This window comes from Cryptomeria japonica, chromosome 7, assembly GCF_030272615.1.
Source record: "Cryptomeria japonica chromosome 7, Sugi_1.0, whole genome shotgun sequence".
Taxonomy (NCBI): Eukaryota; Viridiplantae; Streptophyta; class Pinopsida; order Cupressales; family Cupressaceae; genus Cryptomeria; species Cryptomeria japonica.
The window spans coordinates 387,651,514-387,664,933 of NC_081411.1; the positions used below are offsets into that span (position 1 = coordinate 387,651,514).

At 39.4% G+C, this 13,420-nt stretch overlaps 1 protein-coding gene across 1 annotated transcript in view; it reads right to left on the bottom strand.

Moving 5' to 3' along the window:
• Window positions 1–766: 766 nt before the first annotated feature.
• Window positions 767–13,420, bottom strand: part of LOC131041903 (exocyst complex component EXO70A1) — a 255,729-nt gene continuing 243,075 nt past the window's right edge. The window contains exons 10-12 of the mRNA XM_057975137.2: window positions 1,796–1,893; window positions 1,548–1,694; window positions 767–1,334 (exon numbers count right to left, since the gene is read on the bottom strand). Coding sequence (XP_057831120.2) covers window positions 1,217–1,334; window positions 1,548–1,694; window positions 1,796–1,893 — 363 coding nt within the window. The 3' untranslated portion in view covers window positions 767–1,216. The remainder of the gene's footprint in view (window positions 1,335–1,547; window positions 1,695–1,795; window positions 1,894–13,420) is intronic.

Sequence of the window (13,420 nt, forward strand, 5' to 3'; positions counted from 1 at the left end):
GGAGAGGGTGTCTTTCATCCACATTCCTTGTGAATGGAATAGAGCAACTGATTGTTTGGCTAAGTGGGCCTCGAAACATGGTGATGATTGGAAAGTTGAGGGTTGGGAGCATCTTTCCCCGGATTATTGTCAGGACTTGCATAAGATCTTTGTTGAGGATATGGATAGTAATGAAGTGGGTTGATAATTGGTTGGGTTTGTTGTTCTCTTCTGGAGCTTTGAGGCTCTGGTTTTTTTATGTAATGCTTGTGTCTGATTATTAATAAAGTTTTTACCCCTTTATTCAAAAATAAAAATAAAAATTAATATTAGACATTTTTTTATATTTTTAAAGTTGTTACTAAAAGCATATTAAAAAAAACTAGAAAGTGAAAGGAACGACAATGCAATAATACTCTCCTCCATCGCTATAACTTATTGTTTACCATTTTTCTCATGGAGATGATTATATTTTGTAGCAATTTAGTTATTTGAAGAAATTTTTATAATTTTAAAAGTAAGTTTAAATTTTTTATTTGTTTTGTTTTTCATGCATTTAAGTGTCACAAACACGTTAAATTAAATGCTTCTAGTTTTTATTCATGAAGTTTTTGCATCCATATGTGAGTATAATATGCCTTGGCGTAAATAATAAGAAATTTACTTTTAAGTTGTAAGATAATTAATAAACCGTTTACTTTGAAATTGTAAGGTTAAATTTATTTTCCTATTTATATACACTCCTTAAAGTAAGCTCAAATATCCTCCATGAATATATTCCATTAAAGAATATTAAAAAAATACATATTAAAAAAGTTAAATAAATTTACAAAATCAGGTATTGGAAAAATAATTCATGTTTCCTCTTGACTAGGGGTTTAAAAAATTATTAATTTAACCCCTTGAATGAATTTACATTATGATGAATGGATAAACAATTGAACAACCTTTTCCTTTATCAGCATTTAACAAGTCCTCAGAAGTACGAGGACTGAATAAAAAACTGTATAATTATCGCCTTTGCAAGCAATGTAACAAGACCTTGAGAACATCAGACATGAGTAAAGATTCTTCTACATTCTTTCCTCTTATTGCAAGAGATCTGCTCTTCACAATGGTCAGATCAAAAAATCCAGAAAACATATGGAAGACTTCTAGCCAAAAATCTCTGAACAAAACCTTCTACCTTGGAAAAATTATAAATTTAGAAAATGCTTTGGATTAACAAAGCAAGACATTAACGCCTCTGGTCGCCTTTTGGTACTCCTTCAAAGAATTCTGCCAACTTCTGCTCCAAATCTTCAGGTGTGTATTTGATGTATTTATGAGGATATTTGCCAGACTGAATTGGTAAACTGCAAAATGTAACAAATTTATTGTGAAAATGAACCTCAACACTATTCACGTATAATTGAACATCATTTTTGTTGTCAAAGACAAAGGCTGGACATCCGAAAGGAATATAACCAACTTAAGAAGTTATTCTCTGCATAAATTAGCCATGATTGATCATGCTGATTATATTTGGTAAAAACCTAAACATTATTTTTAAGTGTGCCCAGCTATACCTAAAATGCTTTAGAAAGGATCGATAGGCAGTCAAAACAACTTCAGCCACTGCTAGTCTCAATGACTCCCGAAGTTCAATATCTGGAACTATCCAATGCTTCTGTCGGTGATAGAGCTCCTCAAAGCATTGATTGAAATATTTAAATCTAAACAAGATACAAAAGAATTTCAGCAATTCTTCCAAGCAAGAGAATTTAATAGACAATTCATACGGGTAAGCACACAGCTTGTGGTAAAGATAGCCAACCTTTCTTTCAAAAGAGACCTTGATACGTTGCTGCCAGTGTCCATTATCCTAGTGGTTCCTGAAGCTGCTAATCCTTGGAAGCTCACATATTGCAGGACCTATTATAAACAACCAATTTCTTAGTACTACTTTCGAACATTTTTTCAATTGATTTACATTTTGAGGTAAACAGTACATAGCATAATATGGGTCTACATCGTAATCATCATATTAAACACCTCAAATTAAGAAAGCGACCATGCAATTTCCTGCCAATCTAAAGCAGGCTGAAATTTGAAAAAATACAAACTGAGAACAACGCTACCACTTTTCCAGTGAGGTGAAGGAGCAGAAATCCCAACTCTTCTATCACATTCTTCACCACCCACCACTACAGGGGACAGTGAGAGAGACTTATTCTAATCTATTACTTGATCAATATTAGGAAAAGTCCATATCTAGTCAAAGAGAAAACATTGTAATAAATAGATCCTCCATTTAGAATCCTCCTTATTTCTGCTTTAGGCACTATCAACAGTAATTCCACAATGCAAAGAATGGAAGTCATAACTTCAGTATTGAATCCAGTAGGAGATCTAACCTGCCCTTTAAACACAATCATCTTTTGCTATCCACTAAAACCAAGTCACTTCAGTTTAAATAATTAAGCTAAATAATTCTAATAAAGGAAAATGTTTTTTATTTGGTGAATAACAAATAACTCACAATAAGGCAATTTTTGAAATGAGCTTGGGAGTAGGAAAGGGAAAGGTGACGACAACAATGTTGGGCAGCTCTGTAACCCTACGTGACATGTCCTCCCTCTCCTGAATTGGGGATAGAGGTTTTGAAGATGGCAAAGGAGGCTCGGTAGATGGTGATAGCAACACTACTAAAGGTGTTGAAGGTCCTTTCATTAGCAACAACTACTTCCTGGAGGGAGATGTTGTCATTTGGGCATGCGGGGATGGAGGTTGTGCGAGTGAGATGATTATGACAGTGCTTCATTCCTCAAATGGAACAGCTTCCTCCTGCAATGACAGTTCCTCCAACGTTAATGGTGGATCCTCAAAGGGAGACGCTACTAATGATGATGGAGGAGGTGGGGGTGATTTTGATGGCATAGAGGATCTTTGGGTCCATGAGTGGGTCAAGGAGAAGGATGAGCTTCTCCTTGACATTCTGGTGGAGGCTCGTTTGGTTAAAAATGGGTATGGGGTTGATGAGATGCATGCATCTATTGCTGCGTGCTGCAACGATGAGGAGGACTTCGAAGATGAATCCCTCTCATCTCTATGGCAAAAGGCAAAAAAAGGGTTCTACAAAAGTGTTTTGATCCTAGTTCAATAGATAAATCTGGGCCTAGGGTGGGCAACCTTGGTCTCACTCTTTGGAGGGGTTTTTGTCTTCTAGTTCCCACCGTTATAGTGCATTGTGAAGTAGTTTCCCCTGTTGCCCCTTCTAGAACTCCCAAGGTTTTTGGGTTTTGTGATTTTTCCTAGCAGGATGACAATGCTTTATTAGGTAAGGTAATCCTTTCTTGCCAAATGATTTCTCTTGTGATGTGGCTATTAAGAAGGCTAGTGAGGAGAATTAGATAAGGTGATGAATGGAAAACAATAATTAAGAACAAGGATGGGTTGTATGAGTGGCTAGTAATGCCATTTGGGTTGACAAATGCACCCAACACCTTCATGAGGTTAATGAATGAGGTATGAAATCCTTTCTTCACAAGTTTGTTATAGTTTATTTGGATGATATCTTAGCATTCAATAAAACCAAGGAGGAGCACTTAGAGCATATTAGGGAAGTGTTGTAGGGATTGAAAGTGTAATGCCCCTCCCATCTGGCTTTCGGCATTACATACTTCTTTATGTGGACTTGGCTTTATGTCTGTGGATTGCATCTTTTGCAGCTTGGATGTGGATGTAATATTCCCACAATTTTTTTATTTTTTTTCAAAGCAATATCACAATCACACCAATCACCTGTTAGGGTTAGAATAATGAAATCCAAACAACTGGAAGGAACCTTACACTTTCTGATCACCAAGAGCCCAGACTGGGAGGGGGAGAGCATACGGTAGCAAGGGATCATTAGAGATAAACTGCTGATCTGCTGAAATAAATATCGGGCGTCAAGCCAGCCCCTTCTGTTTATCCAGTGGGAAAGCAAGGAACTTGGCGGTAAACCAGCTAAGACAACAATACTTCAAACACAAATCATTCTACCGCAATATTTCAGCGGGAGGACTGAATATACCGAACAAACTCAACTCGACCGCTTATGCAGCGGGAGGATCATTACAACCAATATCACTCAACCGCTTATGCAGCAGGAGGACTGAGTTACAAAATATCAGATATAGGCGGCAAGCCAGCTTCTTCCACTTTTCAGTGGGATATGAAGAATACAATCCAAAAACGGTTAGTAGTACTACTACTTAACCTTACAATAGAGAGGAAATATAAAGTAGAAGTATAATGCTGAACACATGAGATAATTATCATCAAACTAACTCAACACCGAAAAACAACAGGCTAGAAATGCATAACCAGCAACACATAAACTCACTATATTGCCCATATCTCACTCATATCTCCTTCAATTCACCCCAAATCACTCCCAAACAATCACTAGACAAGCAACGACTAAGAACACACCAAAAAGAGCTACTAAACACCGTGCAAACACCCTACATGCATCCCAATGCACTTCCTAGGAACCACGCCTAAGATAGAAATTTCGATTTGCTAAATCAAATCTAAGACTCCAAATAAGGGGCTGCAAACTTAGAAGATATATCGCCAATAGAATAAAGAAGGTTTGAGCCAGTACCCAAAATGACTAGTCGCTCAGGCAAGAAGGTATGATCGAAAACTTGCTTCAGCCACAGCAAACCAGCAACTCCAAAAAACACACCACACTCCAAAATACTGAAAATACGCACTGAAAATGTCACAAGAATACACCACGCAGCTAGGTACCATGTCTCAAGTAAGAAATTGGTAATACTAGGGAGCCACACTCCGAAGCTTCAAGTTCATACGCCAATCTGGTAGCATAACGATGCAATTTTTCAAGATCCCAAAATGAGAACCTGTTGTGACCATTTCACACATCGCCCCATTTAAATGGGGACCCCCTCTTTTTGCTCGTTTTTGCTCGCCGTTCGCTTTGCTTTTTAGGGTTTTGGTTTAGTTTGTCAGTTGTCTGGATTTAGGGTCAAGCCTTAGGGTTTCTGTTACTGCGTTTTGGGGCCAGAGTCCAGTCAATCTTGAGAGTTTTTCGAGCTTCCTTTCGTAGGGTGCAATTTTGAATAAAGTGAATTCGCCAAAGGCTAAGTGAGTTGGTCTATTTTCAATTGGAATTTTGAATGAAGAGTCTAAATTTGTCTAAGTGTGAATGATGAAATTGCGAATTTTGTCCAATGGAGTGATTTTGACCAAATTTTGAAAATTTTGATATTTGATCCCGGGCATTGGAAAGGTCTTGTTTTTGCCTTGTGAAGTGATTGTAATCCCGAAATCATGATATTTTGGCCTGTAGGAGCAAAATCGCTCCTGTCCCTCAGTAAAGGACTGGAGCTCGTTTTCAAAAATCTTACTGTCCCTGCAGGATCAAGATGATTTTTCGAGTGGAAGTAGTAAAGGGAGGCATGATCTTTCCGTTGAATATAATTTGAAGAAGTTCATAAGCACAGAAATGCCCCAGGAGTGAAAATCGCTCCTGTCCCTCAGTGGAGGACCGGAGCTCAAAACCAAACATTGCCTTGTCCTTGCAGGATTTAAACAACTTGACGATTTGAAAAGATCAAAGAAGATATGTTTTATCAATTGAATATAACTCGAAGTGCCTTCGTGAAGGAAAACGGACCAAAAATGCAAAGTTCGCTCCTGTCCCTCAGTCAGGGACCAGGGCGAAATTCAGTGTAGCTCCTGTCCCTCTCCCAGGGACCAGAGCGAAATTCCTCATAGGGCAAAATTTGGGTGAAGATTGAGCAAGTTTTGAGTTTGAAGCAAGAAAGGAGGATGAAATGAATCCATTGAAGACAAATTGAAGATTACAGGACATCAATAGGAGACTCAAATTGACCTAGGCGCTCCTGTCCCTCAGTCAGGGACCAGAGCGATTTTTGCCTTAGGTCAAATTTCTCTCCAAGTTTGAATGAATTCCAAGCCATGGATGAATGAAGGGATGCACAACGAGATCGTTGAAGATAAATTTTGGGGTTGGCAAAGTGTAATTGAGCTTGCACATGAAAATTCGCTCCTGTCCCTCAGCCAGGGACCAGGGCGAAATAATGATTATCTTGCCTTTCACTCAAAGTTCAAACCACTCCAAGTCAGGATGCATGGAGGCAAGGACGTTTTGAAGCGTCTTGACCAAGAACGAAGTATCAAAGGTCGCTAAAGTTGAAAGAATTGCACCAAATGCCCAAATTCGCTCCTGTCCCTCAGTCAGGGACCAGAGCGAAATTCCTATGAGGGCCTAAGTTTTGAAGGTTTATCAAGTTTTAAGTGTCCAAGAGGGATCAAAGGACCTCATTCTACATGGTGAAAGTGATTGCAAGTTGATACAAGCAAGGATGAGCCCAGAATACTCAAATTCGCTCCTGTCCCTCAGTCAGGGACCAGGGCGATATCCATTAGATTGGCCAAATCCTTAAAAAATCACGACAAGTCAAGGTTGTACAAGGTCGCACAGGGTCCAAGGGGTCTTAAGAGGATGATATGCAAAGAAATCAAACGTCAAAAGGTGATCAATTGAGCCAAGGAGACAACATCGCTCCTGTCCCTCAGTCAGGGACCAGGGCGATTTTCACAAGATCATTCATTTTCCTTCAAAATCTTGACAAGGCAAGGATACACAAGATCAAGGATATCGTTTGGAAGGCAATGAACAAGAAACAAAGGTTACAAAGCGACAAATTTAGGTTAAGATACAAGGTTCGCTCCTGTCCCTCACCAAGGGACCAGGGCGAAATCCATCTAAACATCTAAATGCCTTGTTTAAAAGCGAATAAAGCAAGCGTGGAATGAAAGGACAATGTCATTACTTGCCATATAATGAAATTTGGTGATCATAGAAGCTAAGATCAAGGAGAAAACACCAAGATCGCTCCTGTCCCTCAGCCAGGGACCAGGGCGATGATGGCTACAAGAGGCATTCATTTACGAAACCAAGTTAATCAAGTTCGAAATTCCTTGCAAATATGCCAGTTTCAACGTGAAGATGATGGTTTTGAACGTCGAAAGCACAAGAATCAACGCCAAAATGAAGTTCGCTCCTGTCCCTCTCCCAGGGACCAGAGCGATGGGGTTTGTATCTTTCCCTTCTCCCAATTTTTGGCGCTAAAACAATTTTTTAAAATTTTTTATTAAATGCTAGAAAAAATCGATAAATCAATTGATAGCATTTAAAAATTGCACATAAGCATTAATTAATTAATTTTTGCCTATTTAAAAATCGAATTAATTAAAAAATGATGGCATTTAATTAATTAATTATTATTATTTTAAATAATAAAATGGGGCGCTTGGCGTTTATTTGTTTATTTTACAAAAGTCGGCCCTTGTTATTTATTTAAAAAATCATTTTAATTTCTTTATTTTGGCAAAGTCGGCCTTGAGGTAAATGAGAGGTGAGCGCCTATAAAAGGAGGGTGAAATTTTCATTTTCACATTATCATTTTATCATCTTCCATATGCGATTTTGGAGAAGTGCGATTGGTATTTAAGTGGAGCGAATTTCCATTCCAAGGAAGGCGCAAACATCATCAAGGGAGTGCGAACTTGAAGTTAAAGTAAGGCGAACTCGCCAAAGATATTAAAAGATCACGTCAAAGGCATCCCAAAGGTGGCGAAGTTGATAGCTTGAGAGAGATCACGTTGAAGTCACCAAATTTCGATTGTTGCCTAGGCGAATTTTCTTTTTTTTTGCATTTTAGAGTTAACTCTCAAGCAAGGTATGGCGATGTGGTCCCTTGTTTTAAATTTTGAATTTTAATCGTCATAGCTTCAAATTTTGAATTTTGAATTTTAATTTCAATAGCTCAATCGTTTTTTAGGAAATGATAACTCAAGGATTTATCATGAGGTTTCCTAAAGCTAATCTTTAATCTAATCTATGTTATACATTGCGAAATCTAGTTCTTATTATGAAATGTTGTGTAGGTATGGCGACCCCGAAGGTGGGAGCATCCACCAGTCGTCCTGCTCTCATGAAGGAAGATCAAAAGACCGAAGAGGTGGAGACCAAGATCGTGTCTAAATGGAGCAACATTGGAGATACCAACTTAGGCAACTTCAGTACGAAGAAATTTCAAGAGGTCCCTTACATTGGCAAGCCATCACCTGTCGCCCGGAGGATAATTGAAAGTGGCATCATTAAGGCGGCCGGCTTCCCTCCAGCAGTACAGTGCCATGAGTTGATGATCGAGTGTGCTCGTCATTATGATCCCCAGTCCAGAACGATCGTGTCCAAGGAAGGAAACACTTTGGCGTATCTTTCAGAGGAAGCTATAAGTGAGGCTTTCCATCTTCCAGAGCACAGAGATATGATTTACAAGAGCATAGAAGGAGCCAGGTCAATGTACGAAGATGATCCAGATGCTTGCCTAAGCATCATTAACAAGAACTGGTTACTCAAGAGTCGTCCTCGCCTGAGCAAGATACCGAACACACCACACAGGATTGATTTCCAGGAGGAGTACAGAGATTTGATTACAATGCTCAACCGAGTCACAGGTGCACCTCAAACCTTCTACTTTGAGAAGTGGATGTTCTACTTCATCCAGGTGATAGTTCAGGGAAAAGGAACAATTCATTGTGCTAGAATGATTAGCCATTGCTTGGACGTACAGTTGAGGAGACTCAAAGCTACCAAGTCCTTCCACATGAGTTCATACGTCATCTATGCCTTGATCAGGAGCTTTGAGTACGCAGGACTACCTCACAGAGGAGTGATTGGAAGAGGACCCGGCGAGGTCAGAGTTTGTGATTCCTATGTTCACTTGCATCATCCGCCAGGAAGCAACTACAAGTTAGTTAATGATACCTTCACTATGAACATCACAAGGACGTTGCAAGGCGGGATTCACAACAGATTATCTCAGGATGCACAGGAACTAGTAAAGAGGTACGGTGCTTGGTTTATCCAATTTCCGAAGTTTACTTATATCAGAGTTCATGGATGTCCTTCACCTCCATACATGTTGCCGAGATATCCGACAGACAGAATAGTGTTACTTGAGGTAACAAGACAGTTGGCAGCTTATGCGAAGGCATTCAGACACAGACACGGAAATGGAGTTCCCGTACCTATCATATTGGGCAATTCAGTTGAGGTATGTCCTAATGCTTTAGCCATGAATGACGCAGAGAAGGAGTTAGCTTTGTATTCTTTTTCATTCTTTGCTTTGAGGGAAAGATTTGATCCACATGGATATATAGAGGAGACAGTCGGTAGGAATTTTAAGCATGAGTTTCAGATAGAAGATTTTATGATGAATCTCTTAGACGATCTTGAAGTGAAAAGAAAGATGCATTCTAGATTGCCTTTGGATTTCATCAGGAAGTGCAAGATTTACAGAGTGGCCGACCAAGCTCAGGACAGTGGCAGACATCTCCAGTCATCCTATGATCGAGAAAGTAAATCAGTAAGGTTAGATTGGAATGAGCCCGAGGTTGTGGATCTAGATGCTTTGATGGCTCCAGTCTTGTCTTGTACTCGCAGATGGGTTGATGTGCAGCATCAGAAGTTGAGAGAGCAAGGCATAGCTATGACTTTCACTTTGGAAGAGAAACCAGCCGAAGTTGGAGCTAGTGTAAGCGAAGGTAATCTTAATCCCAGAAATGCAAATGAAGGCAACCTTCGAAGTGCAAGTGAAGGCGATCTCCATCCAAGAGGCTCGAAGAGGAAAGAGAGGCCTGGAAAAAGAGAATCTTCCAAGAAGAAACAAGAGGCCAGCCGAGATCGTTCATCCGGTACATCTTCTCGACAAGAGAAAAGGACACTTGAAGTGGAAGAGTCTATGGAGTCGATGGTTCAGAATGATAAAGAGGGACAGGTACCTCAAGGGTCACCAAGTGGATCTCTCCAAGATTATGAGTTACGTGAAGACAAGAATAATGACGAAGTAACATCTCCTCACAGAGAAGAAGAAATATTGCATAAGGAAATACAGGTCAAAGAGACAAGATCAGCCATCCCAGATTGGTTGAAGGAAAGATTAACGAAGGTGATTGTGATCGAGGACGAGGACAATGTGATTGATTTGGAGAGCCTTGTTGGACATTCCCAGGAAATGACAGAGAAGAGGAAGGCTATCAAGATGTCCAAGATGATTAGAGACGAGTCTGGATCCAGAAAATTACAGATAGCTACACCGGCCATGGACAAGTACGAAGGTGAGATCTTAGCAGAGGAATATGATATAGAGACATTTGAGCTAGGTCCATCCACAGCCGAGCAGACCCTAGATGATGCCACCGATTCGTTTGAGGCATTGAAGGACAAGCTTAGGGAAGAAATGGAGAAGAATAGGAAGCTTGAGAGAGAGGTCGGTGCATGGAGAACATATTTCAGCCATCTCAATCAGCCTTTAGGACGTCAGGATCCAGCGAGATCACCCATACAGGCACTTCCCCTTCAATCAATTGGTGAGGCAGAGAGATTCAGGAGTATGGTCCAGCGTATGAGTACTTGGATGGACAAATCTCATACAGTTGCCGTGGAATTTGCAACAAGGATGATGCAGACCATTCACCGAGCTATTCAGGTTCTTGAGATCATCCACAACTTGATGATAACAGTAGCCACTTTTGCTCATACCAAAGATGTTATCATTCCTGTCTTGAAAGTAATTAGACAAACATCGAGGAAGGTCTTAGCGCAGGAAAAGATTATGGATGGAGGACCTCACAGTTTACTTCAGTGGTCAACCTTACTCCAGATGAAGGAAGTTCTCTTCGAGGACATCAGTACTAGATGCAGTCATGTTGAGGAGGTGATCAACCCGATCCAGGACAGAGTATTTGAGGTACTTCGTACCATTCTTGGCAGGAGGATCGAAGTTGAGACAGATGTGGATTTGCAAGAATTGGAGGATAGGATCAAGGTCATCTTTTGCAAGGACGCCAATATCACAGATGAGCAACAGGACCAGATGTTTGCTACCATGCTCCTGATCGAAAAGACTAAGGAACTTGAACTTACATGGGACGCAACTCTTCTAGATGCATTTGATCAGGTCATCCACTTGGAGAAAAGAATGAAGAATCTTCCCGAGATTCCAATTGCTGAGATCGAAGGAATCGTATCAAGATTCATTGCATATGCTAAAAAGGAGCATTGGAAAGGGAATAAGATTCTAGATGAGAGGTTGTTATAGATGACATGGCACCTTAATTGTCATTGGTCTATGTCTCCTAGATTTTCGTGCCAAATTTAATAATTGGCTATGCATTTAATGTTGTGCAATAAAAGGGGAACTTTTGTAATAAAACCCTAATTAGGGTTTAGGTGTAATGATCTTGACCGTTGATCTGCTTTTGATCTGGACCATTCATTGTAATTGAGGATGCTATTTATACCCTCATTTCATTTCATTTTCATAATTAGATGTGAGAAGAAGATTAGATTATTGATGTATTAGAGAGATTAGAGTTTAGAAGCAATTTACTTTTGTAGCAAGATTGAGTTTTGAGGAAAGAATTCAAACAATTGTTGTACATGATGACTTTGGAATCAATGAAATATTGAAGTTATGGTGTTTTGTTGCAATTCTCTTGGTTATCTTCATGGTTGTTCATTTTTCTTGAAACATTCTCAATCAAAGTAGTGTGTTAATTCGAAGGACAAAGTGTTGGACTTGATCCTTGGTAGGATTCGCTTTCCAAACCACTAGCTTCTTGCTGATTGTAGGAACGCCTTGCGTGGTCGACTGGAGATATTTGAATCACTCAAATCTTCAATCGTTATTGTATCTTGGATATGTACCTTCGTGGTAGTGTCTTTGATCTTTGATGTGTTGAAAATCATTTGTTACCTTAGAAGATCGCATCAATTTCAATTGAGTTGTTAATTTATGGCAATGTTGAAGTTGGTTGAATCTCACCAAGTATTGTCCACATGAAGTCATTCTTAGGGTTAGATTAGATTAGACCTCTTGCAAACCCTATCCTTTTGATATTTTTTGAAAAGCTTGTTTTGTTTAGTTTAGCAAAATCTTCGGCAACGTAAGGCCCCTTGAGGACACAGCAAATCACAACGACCACTGGTGCTTCTCCACACGTAGAGACCCTACTAAAAAGAACATTGGAGTCATTCTAACTGATCCTTCTTGCGATATCTTCAGCAGTTAGCGACTTTATTCAAGAGAGGATAAGATGCCTTTGGGTATTTTATTCTGTGTATGATTGTGTACAAAATACACGTCAACAGAACCCAAGGCTCATATTTACAACTTCATGCTCCCCAAATTCAAATGCAAATGCTCACAAATATGCCCAAATTCACCTTTCCCATTTGCATTTCGTTTCAAGTCATGTCTCCACTCAACATGGCGCCCACTTCCCTTCTTCCTAGGCAAAGTTCAAACTTTACCCCTTGGTGACAATTTTGCAACATAAAATAATATAACATGAGATGTTTAATTATCCCTAATCGCCACCAAAAATAACACCATTGACTTAGGAAAATAACACATTGATATCAGATAATTATTTTTCCCTAAGTCATCCCCAATACATTTAATCTATAAATACAAATATTCAAATATTAAACCTTAGGATAAGGAAATAATATTTAATTAAATCACTTATGACTCTAATATTGATTATCAAGATAAACCAGGATGAAGCTGAGCAAAGAAGACCACTGAATTGTTGCAGGATCAGGACCCTGTCCACTGCCAAAAATAGAAATGCTCCATACTACCACTTACTAAAAATAGTAAGTCATGAATTACTCCTCCGAAAAGCATGATCTTCACACCCAGAGAAAGAGCTTGGAACGCTCAGTAAGACAACATCATCCAAACAGCCAAACCCTAACTTACTAAAAATAATAAGTTCTCGCTTCACCAGCATTGGAAACCCTAATTCTTCGGAATAGGCCAATGGACCACTGGAAGCACATCATTGAGAAGTGGACATTACAGTGGATCATTTTGTGGTGCTTGATCTTTCTTTGGCCCTGTTGACGTGGTTTTTATGACAGGGTCGAACACATAATAAAGTTGCCCAACGATCACTTCACTCTCTCTTGATCAAAGTGCGATTGTGTGCTAAGATTGCAGTAAGTTCAAACAATCGACTCCAAGGTCCCTTTATGCTACAGACGTGACTTAGTTGGCGGATGTGATTGGTGGTAATCCAAGGGGACTTACATTTGGATTGTTCTTTCACTTCTTTGCTGTGGCCTAGAACTTCATCATCGGATATAGCAATTTTGTGATGCTTTTGCTATGGATGAACTAAGCTGAAATTAACCAAAACTAAAAGGGAAAGGGTTTAGAAAGATCTAAATCTACTCCTAAGGGCAGTGATATCAATAGATAATGCCTTAGTGGACAAATTCCAAATAAATCAAAGCTCTGCTTTGCCAAGTTAAACTACAACTCTGCAAGAACCGATGCAATCT